Source organism: Spermophilus citellus, assembly GCF_964194105.1.
Source record: "Spermophilus citellus genome assembly, chromosome: 7".
NCBI classification, from domain to species: Eukaryota; Metazoa; Chordata; class Mammalia; order Rodentia; family Sciuridae; genus Spermophilus; species Spermophilus citellus.
The window spans coordinates 127,145,342-127,157,560 of record NC_138188.1 but is presented as its reverse complement, the minus strand read 5'-3'; the positions used below and the strand labels follow the sequence as shown (position 1 = coordinate 127,157,560).

The 12,219-nt window shown below is 35.8% G+C and overlaps 1 protein-coding gene across 1 annotated transcript in view; it reads left to right on the top strand.

Annotated features, from left to right (window-relative positions):
- Positions 1-12,219, top strand: part of CHMP2B (charged multivesicular body protein 2B) — a 33,873-nt gene that overhangs the window by 19,830 nt on the left and 1,824 nt on the right. Inside the window, exons 3-4 of the mRNA XM_081300578.1 lie at positions 4,041-4,235; positions 9,033-9,135. Of these exons, the coding sequence (XP_081156704.1) occupies positions 4,041-4,235; positions 9,033-9,135 (298 nt within the window). The remainder of the gene's footprint in view (positions 1-4,040; positions 4,236-9,032; positions 9,136-12,219) is intronic.

Here is a 12,219-nt window from a genome sequence, read left to right as displayed (position 1 = left end):
AGGCTGATTGGCTGGGTCGTGAGGGCGGAGCCAAGAAAAGTCCCCCAATGGGCAGCTCCATGGTCTGAAAGGGCGGGGAAACAGCCCAATGAGCATCACCGCAGAGGAGCCAATCAGTTGGCAGCTAGAAGTTTGCTGGGGCCTCTTCGGCTGTGGCTCTCAACATCTCCCCCTCTCTGTTTAAACAACAAGCATGTGGCTTAGGGACCGTGCCTGCCTTAGGTTGTCCAATAGTACATATGGTCCTTACCCATCATCGGATGAGCTGACCTTAAGCCATAATAGTGGGTACATTTTGAATGATGTTATTTGTTAATGTCAAACCTGATTGATCTAGGACATCTCATCCCCATAAATTTATGGGAAGATGATCCAATACATATGGTTGTATAGTTCCTTCACATCCTTCAGGATCCTTCCAATCTAATACCATTGCACTTCTATGGGGATTAGTCGCCACTCCTAGGCCTCGAAGCGTTTGAGTGGCTTGTTGTAATGGCCAATGTTTTGGCCATTCTTGACCAGAGATCATGCTAAGGTCTGCACCTGTATCCAGTAGCCCATTAAATTCATGTCCTTGAATATTTAGTTTTAGCATGGGGCGAGAATCTAAATTTAAAGAAAGCATAGCGCAATCTACACCTGTGGAGCCTAATCCCTTGGAACCTCTTTCTACAGTACGACTGGAAAATTTATCATGTAGGCTGGGTATTATTAGTAACTGTGCTATTCTATCTCCTGGTGAAATTACTGATATACCCTTTGGAGAAGGGTCTTGGGCCCTGGAGCACTGGGCCCCCCTGTCCATTTTTTGGCAATGGAGCCCGATGCCTTTTTCCATGATATCGTGGATAGACACCTGGTTCTTGTTCATTTTTTGATAATGGAGTACCCTCTATGGTGGTTTGAGAGCAGCATTCATTAGCCCAATGTCTCCCTCTACGGCATCGTGGGCAAATACCCAATATTCTACTCCTTTGATACCTAGTTTTTTAAACCCTCCTCCTATGGGACAATTCCTTTTAAAATGTCCTATTTGTTCACAATTGTAGCATGTTTTTGGCCTGGCATCTAAAACCTGTTGTACTGCAGCTGCCACGACTTGCCCTTGTTCATTAATGTCTCTACATAATTTAATATATGTGTTTAAATCTTCATGTTTCCATGGTCTAATGACTTCTCTGCACCAACGATTCGCTTGCTCATAAGCCAGTTGTTTTATTAATGGCATTGCTTGTTCTGTATTCCCAAAAACTCTGGTAGCTGTTTGAATAAGCCTATCTACAAATTCAGCGTAAGGTTCATTAGCTCCTTGTATTACCTTAGATAATTGACCTTGTAAACCTCCATGTCCTTGTAAAGTCTTCCATGTCCTAACCGCATCTACAGCAATTTGTATGTATACGCCAGGATCATATGCAATTTGTTGCTGCTGATCCTCATAAGGTCCCTTTCCTAACAACATATCTAGATTTCTCTGAGGATAACCAGCTGCTGCATTTCGCCTAGCCTACTCCTTGCAAAATTCCTCATTGACAACCTTCCATAACAGGTATTGTCCTCCATTTAGCACAGCTTTACACATATTAGCCCAGTCTTCTGGCGTCATGTTCAAGTTGGTAATGGATTAGACCATGCTTACAGTGAAGGGTGCTTGAGGACCATAGGTTGTTACAGCCTCTTTTAGCTGCTTCATTTTTTTGAAATTTAAAGCATGGTGAATTCGCTGCCCTCCTGCTTGCTCAAATATAGGGCATGTTAATATTTGAGATCCTGTCTCAGGATCCCAACTATCAACTGCGGGGGTGAGAGCCTCCCAGCATATGGAGGTGGCGCTGTTGGTTGGACACTTACGTCCTCTGGTGATAGAAAGGTGTTAGTAGCAATCTTCTGTAGAGGTGGCGCTGTTGGTTGGACACTTACACCCTCTGGTGATAGAAAGGTGTTAGTAGCAGTCTCCTGTTGTAACTTTTCCCCTGATGGCTTTTTCTGCTCTAAACTTTCTTCCTCTGTCTGACTAGCTCGAGAGACCTTCTCTTTTACTTGAATCTTTTCCTCTGTCTGACTAACTTGAGAGCCCTTCTCTTTTACTTGAATCTTTTCCTCTGTCTGACTAACTTGAGAGACCTTCTCTTTTACTTGAATCAATATGTCTTCTCCTTCCTCTACCATTGTCTGAACTGAAGGCTTTGGACTAAGCAAACAAGATATGAACATCCACAATGGCAATGTGCCAACTGGCAGAATCCCTGGACTTTTCTTTTCTATTCTTTTTAAATCTTCACCATGATGGTTCCATTGTGATATGTTTAACAATTACTCCTTAAAAAGCCATGGGCTACATTTTTGTATTGTATCAATGTATGCCCTGACTGCTCTTGATTTTACTGGGATGCCTCCTTCCTCTAACAATTTACTTAACACTCTTTCGGTTTGTTTTTTACTAATTTCTGATCCCATATTTCTACTATAATACAACCCAACAAAATGATGCCAAACAAAACCGAGACAGAATGAAACAAAAATGGAACAACACAAAATCATTATATCAGCCTTTCTATCCTCCTGAAATGTCCATCTGTCCTTTCTCCCTATCTGTTCCTCAGACGCAAATAGTTTTTCCTCAGATGTGAGGACAGGCAACTTAAAACAAAATCGAAACAAAACAAAAGAAGACTTAAAATGGCTACCCATCCTCTTGCCCTGCCCTCAGGGGCGAGCAGTTTACCTTATCACTTACCCTCAGTCGTTCCCCATGCGAGCCACCAAATGCCACAGTCTAGCTGGGCACAATTCAGGAGCCACTTGTCAAAAGAAAAAAACTTTATTTTTAGAACACACACACCACACCACACAGCTCCTCAGGAAAACCCTCAGAGCCCAACTGCCACCACCGGCTTCCCACAAGCCTCTCAACCTGTCCAATGTATCACACTGTATATGCTACCTGCCCATTAGTCCCTTCATATCTGTCTGGGTTATCAGCTCATTTGTAACAGTGTCAAAGTATTTGTGTTCATATATCCCTTATTTTACTTAATAATGAGCCCCAAGTGCAAGAGTAATGATGGTGACAATTCACATATGCCAAAGACAAACTATAATGTGCTTCCTTTAAATGAAAAGGTAAAACCTTATCATAGATATATATGTACAGGGGAAAAAATAGAATGTATAGGGTTTGGTACCACACACAGTTTCAGACATCATTGAGGACTTTGAAACATCTCTCCTGTGGATAAGGAGGGACTACTATAATTTTAACAATTATAGCTATGTACTTGAGAGAGGAGATAATGATATCTCTTATGATATTTGTGTTTGTTTCTTATTTAAATCCTGTTAGTTTTGCTTCCTGTATTTTCAAGCACTGTTAATTAGGTGCATATGCATTTATGATTGCCTTGAGATCTGTATTTTTTTCCTTTATTATCATGAAATGCTTTTTTAAAATTTCTGATAATATTCCTTGTTCTCAAGTGTATTTGTTTTGTATTAATTATAGCCATCCAGATTGGCAAACTTGTATAAATATTTATATAATTTTTATTTTTCCACTTTTTAATCTAAATTTGCTTTTATATTTAAAGTTGGTTTCTTGAGGTAGCATGTAATTGGATTAACTTATCTATCTAATCTGACACTTGCCCTTTTAATTGATGTATAAGATGGACTGTTTCATTTAGTGCAGTTATCTATATTATTACTATATTATTATCTTTAAATGTCACCACAATATCTGCCTACCTACTTTTAGACATTTTTAAAACATTTTTTTCTGTGTTCTATGTATCTCCTGTTTTGTAGACTTGCTTTGTATTCATAGATGGAGGCGCTAGTTCTCCCCTTCCCATGTGAACATATAGATATGGAATAAATAGCCCTCTCAAATTACTTTTCCTCTCTATGACCTTTATGACAACCTCTTCCTTTTAGGGAAAAATAATGTATAACTTACTATAGCTCTTTTCTTCTGAAATGAATCATTCAGAACTACCCCTTGATGATTTTATTTCCCTCTTCTTACTTTTCCCTTTTAGGAATTAGAAATTAAGAAAATGGCAAAGATTGGTAATAAAGAAGCTTGCAGGGTTTTAGCCAAACAGCTTGTACATCTACGGAAACAGAAAACAAGAACTTTTGCTGTAAGTTCAAAGGTCACTTCTATGTCCACACAAACGAAAGTGATGAATTCCCAGATGAAGATGGCCGGAGCAATGTCTACCACAGCAAAGGTCAGTGGGAGGCTTTGTGTCCAAATTCCATCAAAGATATGTAAATGTTAATATTCAAATCAGATTTCCAAGCACCTTCTGGTATGTGTGTGTGTGTGTGTGTGTGTGTGTGGGGTACAGAATTCTAGGCCTTAGTAATTACTCTGTATTCTTTGTTGGTATGTTTTAATATAAAATAAAGACATTTCCGCTTTCCCAAGATCACATGTAGTTTCTAAGTTTATAATATTTCCTTAAAGCGGTGTTAACTTTTTTCCACAATTGTCAGATCTTGAGGCTGGGGTTGTAGCTCAGTGATAGAATTCTTGCCTCCCATGTATGAGGCACTGGTTTTGATCCTCAGCACCACATAAAAATAAATAAGTAAATAAAGAAATTGTGTCCATCTACAACTTAGAAAAAAATTAAATTGTCAGATCATTGGGATTCTCATTTCATTAAGTTATCATTTTTTACTACTTTCTAGTAATAATTTCTTCTTGATTCACTTTTATGAATGTATTAGAAGGATGTATGGATAGTGTCAAAAGGATTTATCAAATAATGTTTTTTCAGGAGTTTTATATTTTAACTATATATATGTAACATAGCATATATATTAACACACACATATGGCTTTCGTTGTAGAGTTTAAAATCTTAGTATATAATCATTTAATAAGTAATGTCCTTGATATGTATCAAACACTGTGAGTAATCAAAAATGGTTTTACATAAAGACTTTGCTTTTGCAGACTTTGCAGTTCCGCTTGGGGAAGTATAAGGTATATCTGATAGGAAACTTGCTGCCATACATTAGTCTGTATGAAGCTTTGTTGAACTGCATAGATCTTTGAGTAGGATGGTCCAAAGGACTTTGTGAAATACCTAGTTTTAAAGGAATTATGAGGTGTTAGATGTAGGTAAGGGGGAGTATGAATATAAAGAGCCAAAGGGAAAAAATCCAGAGAAAATTATGAGGTATATATTATGAAAATGATGTGTGTAGTGGAATCTCTTTATTAACAATAGTTATAGGGCTGGGATTGTGGCTCAGCAGTAGAGTGCTTGCCTAGCACCCGCGGGACCCGGGTTTGATCCTCAGCACCACATAAAAAAATAAAGGCATTGTGTTGAGTCCATCTACACCTAAGAAATAAATATTTAAAAAAAAAACAGTAGTTATAGTCTGTGAATTCGGGAATAATGAAATAGTAAATATTGCACTATTGCTCTTATGGGGAACATTGTGGACAGCTTCATGTGAGGCTTTTGTTCACAACATTTGCATTGACTAATCTATACCCAGCCTTATTTTATGTGTGTTTCTGTTTAAAGACACCATATTTAATATATATTGTCAATTTATTAATACATAGTGACAATAGCACTATGCCTCATGCATAAATGAAGCTTATCTACCTTGTGTTTTCTCTGTAAGGCACACTGTACCTTCTTTCACTTAGGAACATTAGACAGCACTTTAGTACTATGCTTAGGGACTTTTTAAAGTGCAAAATCACCAATAATAAGCAAAAAAAAATGAGAAAAATGTATTACTAAAGAGATTGCCACAGGTATACTGATTTACAGTATGAAAGCTGAGACAAGAAGGTAGTGCATTGCCTTTTGGGTGACTCAGTTTAATTTGTCTCTCTGCCCATGTCACCATATTAAAGCATTGTAAATATTGATGTGAAGTTACAAATAAATTTTAGCAACTAGAAAAATTTATACATATGTATTCCACAAATAACAAAAATCAATTGTGATTTCTGCTTAGACTACGAAAAACATGCCAACAGAATGCATCTATTTTATGAGGTATAAAAAGTGTAGTAACACATTCTGTAAAAAATAGAGAAAGTTTCAGCATAAGTTTTGTTTCTCAGTTAACTTATTCTTGATGGATTTTAGTCATTTTACAATCAAACGTTTGTAGTTAAGGGCAAAACTTCAGAACTTTTGTTTCTTTTTGTCCTTACAGATTGACAGTTAATATCTGTTCGATTTTGGGGAAAGATCATTTTGGAGATCACTTAGGTAGGCAGTAGTGTTAGGGGGGAGCAATTACTCATTTTTTAATTTTCTGTAACTAATAGACTAGGAAAACATATTTAATATAGTTTTTCCATGTAGAGATGTCTCAGTTGGAATTCTCACTTAAATATCTTAGAAATGTGTTAACTTACCAAATATTGTTTAGGTTCTCTATGTGGCCACTACACTAGATAGTGGGCATGAAATGGAAAGTAAAACCTGGCAAGGGCTTAACCTTCGTAGAGCTTAATGTCTATATAAGCGGTAGCACATTTAAGAGGTAGAAGGAAAGCTCTGCTTAGTTCAAATCTCATTTCACTTAGTTACTGTGTGATCTTGGGGATATTATTTAGCTTTTCTGTGCCTTGATTCTCTGTAACGTAGCAAAAATATCATTTAACTTTAATATTATTGTATGTAAAATGCTTAGAACAGTGTCTGGCTTACTTATGCAGGCATTAGCTACTCTATCACCATCCTCCTCATTAATGTTATTAGCATTATTTACCACAATAATGTAAGTTACAATTAAAGTAATATAATTTAAACCAACAAATGTAAAATTTTGTCTGTAGTGCTGGGTTTTAACAAGACTGTTCTAATCTTGGGTGTCAGTGGCTGTTTCTTTATGAAAGTAGCTTCTAACTGCAGTGTGAAGTGTTGATTGTGAAGCAGGTGGAGAGGAGCACTCCAGGTGAGGGAAAAGTAAAGGTCTGTGGCAGAAGAGAGCATAGTAGTTAAGGAAATAAAAGATCAGTGTATGCCTGTAAGACAATGGTAGCAAATCAGACCTCTTGTTAAATAGATTGCAGCTGATGATGGGTCTCTTTGTAAGTTATGGAATTTGACTTTTAACAGTAAGAGCAATGAAAAAGTTTTGGAGAGTTAGGTGTAGGAGGCAGTGGGGCACTGGAGGAGTCGAGTGCAGTGGCATGTTGATGAAAGATTACATTGGCACAGCATGAGTAGAGATTGTGTGAGAAAAGACTGCTTTTTTCTTTATATATTTGATACCAGTATATTGTCAGTGTATAATAATCTTTTAATATACCAGATTAACTATGAATAAAATACATATATATTCATGCATATATAGTGCATCATATATGTAAATTGTGACTATGCAAGAATAGTAATATCTATCTCTCTCTCTCTCTCTCTCTCTCTCTCTCTCTCTCTCTCTCTCTCTCCTTTTTTTTTTTTGGTACCTAGGATTGAATCCTGAACCCATAGGGGCTTAACCACTGAGCCACATCCCCGGTCATTTTTATATTTTATTTAGAGACAGGGTCTTGCTGAGTGCTTACCTCTCAATCTCCCTGCCTTAGCCTCCCAAGCCACTGGGATTACAGACCTGCACCACCATGCCCAACAATAACCTCTTTTAATGAAATGAAGTTATTAAGTATATACAAGATTTTTTTTACATATTTTTGCAAAACAATTTTTCATAATTATTTATGGTTTAAAGTGTATTAATAGCCTGAGTAGCTATGCTAGTATAACCTCTAATCCTTTTACACATTGAAATTTTTAAGAAAAATTATAATTAAACTTCAAAATTCTTTTAAATTTAAATATGACCTACTTGCCACATGTTTTTCACTGTTGTGACTAAAGGATCTAACCAGAACAACTTTAGAGGAGAAAAAGTTTATTTGGGGGCTCACAGTTTAAGAGGTCTTAGCCCATAGAAAGCTGGCTCCATTCCTCTGGGCTTGAGGTGAGGCTGAACATCATGGTGGGAGAGGGTGGCAGACGGAAGCAGCTCATGCCATGGTTATCAGGAAGCAGAAAAAGTGAGTCTCCATTCTCCAGATACAAAATATATATGCCATAGCCACCCCCCAATTCCCACCTTTCCAGTGATACCCTACCCCTTCAGTTATCACTCAGTTAATCCCTACCAAGGGATTAATTCATTGATTGGATTAAGACTCTCACAACCCAATCACTTTTTCTCTGAAGCTTCTTGCATTGTCTCACATGTGAGCTTTTGTGGGTGAGGACACTACATCTAAACCACAACACCATGTAACAGGTCAATTTAGTTTTCCCTTTAGAATAGAAATAAGTTTTATATTGATAATTTTTTTGCTATATAATTTTTGCCTGCTATTCAGATGAAGTAGTTTGCACTGGTCTTTATTATGTAGTTGTTAAACATGTGGTTTTTAAATGACTATTCCGTTTTTTTCTAGAATAGTTAACACTGTGTTTTAGAATGTCAGAGTATGTATTTTTTAAAAGCCTATGTATATGTGATTGTGTGATGTGCTTTCCCTAGATTTATTTCATGGTAAAAATTTTCTTTTTTGGTACTGTGGATTAAAACTAGAGGTGCTGGGCTGGGGATGTGGCTCAAGCGGTAGCGTGCTCGCCTAGCATGCGTGCGGCCCGGGTTCGATCCTCAGCACCACATACTAAAGATATTGTGTCTGCCGAAAACTAAAAAATAAATATTAAAAAATTTTTTTTTCTCTCTCTCTCTCTATTAAAAAACAAAACAAAACAAAACAAAAAACTAGAGGTGCTTTACCACTGAGCTACAACCCCAACTGTTTTGTTGTTGTTGTTGTTGTTGTTTTGAGACAGGGTCTCACCAAATTGCTTAGGGCCTCACTTCACTAAATTGCTGAGGCTGGCCTTGAACTTGTGATCCTCCAGCCTCAGCCTTCCAAGTCACTGGGATTACAGACATGTATCACAGTGGCCTGGCACTCGATGGTAAAAGTTTCATAATTGTGTAGCTAACATTAATCTTTTTATATATTTACAGACAATGCAGGCAGTTAACAAGAAAATGGATCCACAAAAGACATTACAAACAATGCAGAATTTCCAGAAGGAAAACATGAAAATGGAAATGACTGAAGAAATGAGTAAGTTTCAGAAGTTATGATGAAATGTACAATTTTCTCATCTTTGAATTAGCCCGGTGCATTTGCTAGCAGTCTCATATTCTCATACATGAAGGCACAAATGAGGAAACAAGGAATGATAGAGCAACTATATAAATGTTTATTTTCATAACTTCAATATACATTTATATTGGCAGTGTTCAAGGCACAAAACTCTTACTGTATAACTGAGGGATAAATATAAGATGTCAGACCATATTTCTATTATATATTGGCTTTAACAGTCTTACTTTATTGATTATCGTACCCAAAAAATTGTGAATAAAATAAGTGTTGGGTAAGTTAGGTAGTTTCAGAATTATATAAATTCTGTCATACTATAAAAGAGATATATGTATTAGAGGTAGAATTAATGGAACCGTTTTTTTTTTCTTTCACAGAATGTCATTTATATTTAGTTTTCTTCTTTGTAAGTGTATATGTGTGTATATATGTGGTTTTTTTATCTTCTTAAGAGTATTGACTAAGCTTTATGAGGCAATTGGTTTATAGTACCAAATTCTTCACAGAAAGACCACACCAATTTTATTTTGTCAAAAATGGATGAGTAACTCCTTACAACTCCCTGGTCAATATTGAATCATTACTCATATGTCAAAAATGTGCACCACTGTTTTGAAAAAATACTTCTTGGTGATTTTACAACTATGTAGGGATATGCTGGTTTGGCTCTGCATATCTGCCAGCATTTTAGTTTGACAGCATTTGATGTATAAATCAGTATCTATTTAAATTGCTAGCGTTTTCATATTCACTGTTGCTGTAGGATTTTTTTCCAGAGCATCAAATTTTTTCAAGGGTATAATGATACTGTATGTGTATCTTTGATAGGTCCAGACCTTTTTTTATTTTGTACTTCATGCCTTTACTTTGAAAATGTAATTTTTTTTTTCAAGGCTCTTGAAACATTTTAGTAATTGTCTAATGACTGAGAGAATTATCATTTATATAATGATCATAGTATCTAACAAATTTGCATGTGATTTCCAGTGATGACACAGGTGTGAGCAACTCTTAGAGGAATTAACTTTTCCATTAAGCTATAATGAAAAGAATCAAGCCCTTATTTATCTATTATATCTATCACAGTTGTTTCCGTTAATATTTTAGTACTTTGAAAATCAGTACAAAGTAAAACAGTAATTTATGGTTGTTTTTTCAATAGATTAGTAAATAAAGTACATTAACAAAATTTTCACCAAAGATACATTGAAAGTGGAAATGAATATATCTTTTTTGAATGAGAATTTATTGCTATGTTGTTCCAAAAGTTGTCCACATTCAAGTTTTAGAAACAAGGTCTTTGGGAAATCTTCATTATATCTTTGATTAGTTTTGTCATACCTTTTCTGAAAGGATTCTTCTCTGTTAATCCCTGTTTATACTTCTGTGTTTGTTCTCATCTATCCCTTTTTTCATTATTTCTCAAACATTTCTTTATTCAGGCCCTTAAAACTCAGACCTGGGCTTTCCATTCCCTATTACTTCCCACCATCCAGGTAGCACAGAAGTTTACCTCTAGGGTATGCTTGACAGATTCTTTCAATGACTTCCTATTTATCACAAAGTAACACCCTCAAAATAATAAATCGTAAATCAAAACCAGTTTTCCAGTGAAGTTCTTTTATTTTGCCAGTGACAATATTGAACTCCAGAAAAGTAAAATACCTTTTCCCAAAATTTGAATGGATACTGAAAGGAACAACTGGTACTAATTCATGTCTTAAAAATGTTCACTCTGTTTCTTCAGAGATGATAGTCTATGATTTTTTTTCTTATCCATTAGCTTTTGAGCCTTATCCAATTTTATACTGTTGAATTAACACACACAAAAAAAAATCAGCTTTTCGAATCATGTTCATACAGACCAGAAATCATAACCAGTATCAAGCATTATTATTGATGTCAAGGATATAAGCAGCTGAGAGTAATACAGGCCAAGCAGGGAGAAGATTTGGAATCATAAATGATTCTCTGTATCTATTTTTCCTATCTCAGACTGATCTCTGATCAGTAATCATATAGAATAATAGATAATACAGCAGATAAAATTGCTTATCATCCTGTGTTGAAGAGGAGCATTTAAATTATGAAATAACTCCAACATGTTAATTCCCCAGATGTTTAATGGTCATATGGCATTTTCCAGGATCCATGGATCATAAGCCCACAGGTTGTAGGTTTGTCGCTATTACTATCCTAGAGGACATTCTGCTATGAGCATTGTTTCAGTAGCAGATATTTTGTCTTTTACCAAGAGCCACTTATCAAGGTGGTTTCAAGGAGATCAGCCTACACTACCTGTCTTTCCTCTATTCAGGGGAGGTACTATTAGAGGCCCACCACTTTAATATTTTTCATCTTGCCCTTTTCTATTCATGTACCTTGAATCCCAATCAAACTGAAAAATTTACTCTTCTTTGTATGTGTTTTGACTGCTTCACATGTCTGCATCTCTTTTTGGTCAAACCTTAGGCATGCTTCTAAGATTGTCATTCACGTATTCCTTTTAGCTGAATGTATATAGTTTCCCTCTGAAACTATATAAGCATCTATTTCTCCATGTACTATAATGTATTTTGTTTCCTACTCAAGAATAAACTTAAGATCTTTATTTTTCTCCAGTTTTCCATTGTATTTGTACTACATGCCAGTGTCAAAGATAAATGAGACATAATCCCAGGACTTTAAACATTCCTTCCCCTCAACTCAGCATGCTACCCTCTATGTAGAAGGCTTTTGATAAATATTTTAGGCAGGGAAGGGAAAAAAATCAAGGATTACAGCAGTAATAATTTTGAAATGTTAAATTGGACATTATTCTTTGGACAAATTCAGTAAACTATTGAACCTTTGACCCTATTAGAATATTCTGCCTGTATCTTGAGAATATACTTAAAAAATAGAAAAATATTATATAGGTATAAAAGAGTAAATTGTTACCCACATACTAACAGGTTATTTGATTCTTGTATATTTTTTCCTGGTTAGGTTTAACAGCTAGCAGCTCACAATTTGTGGATCATATTTAAAGACCTTAAGCCT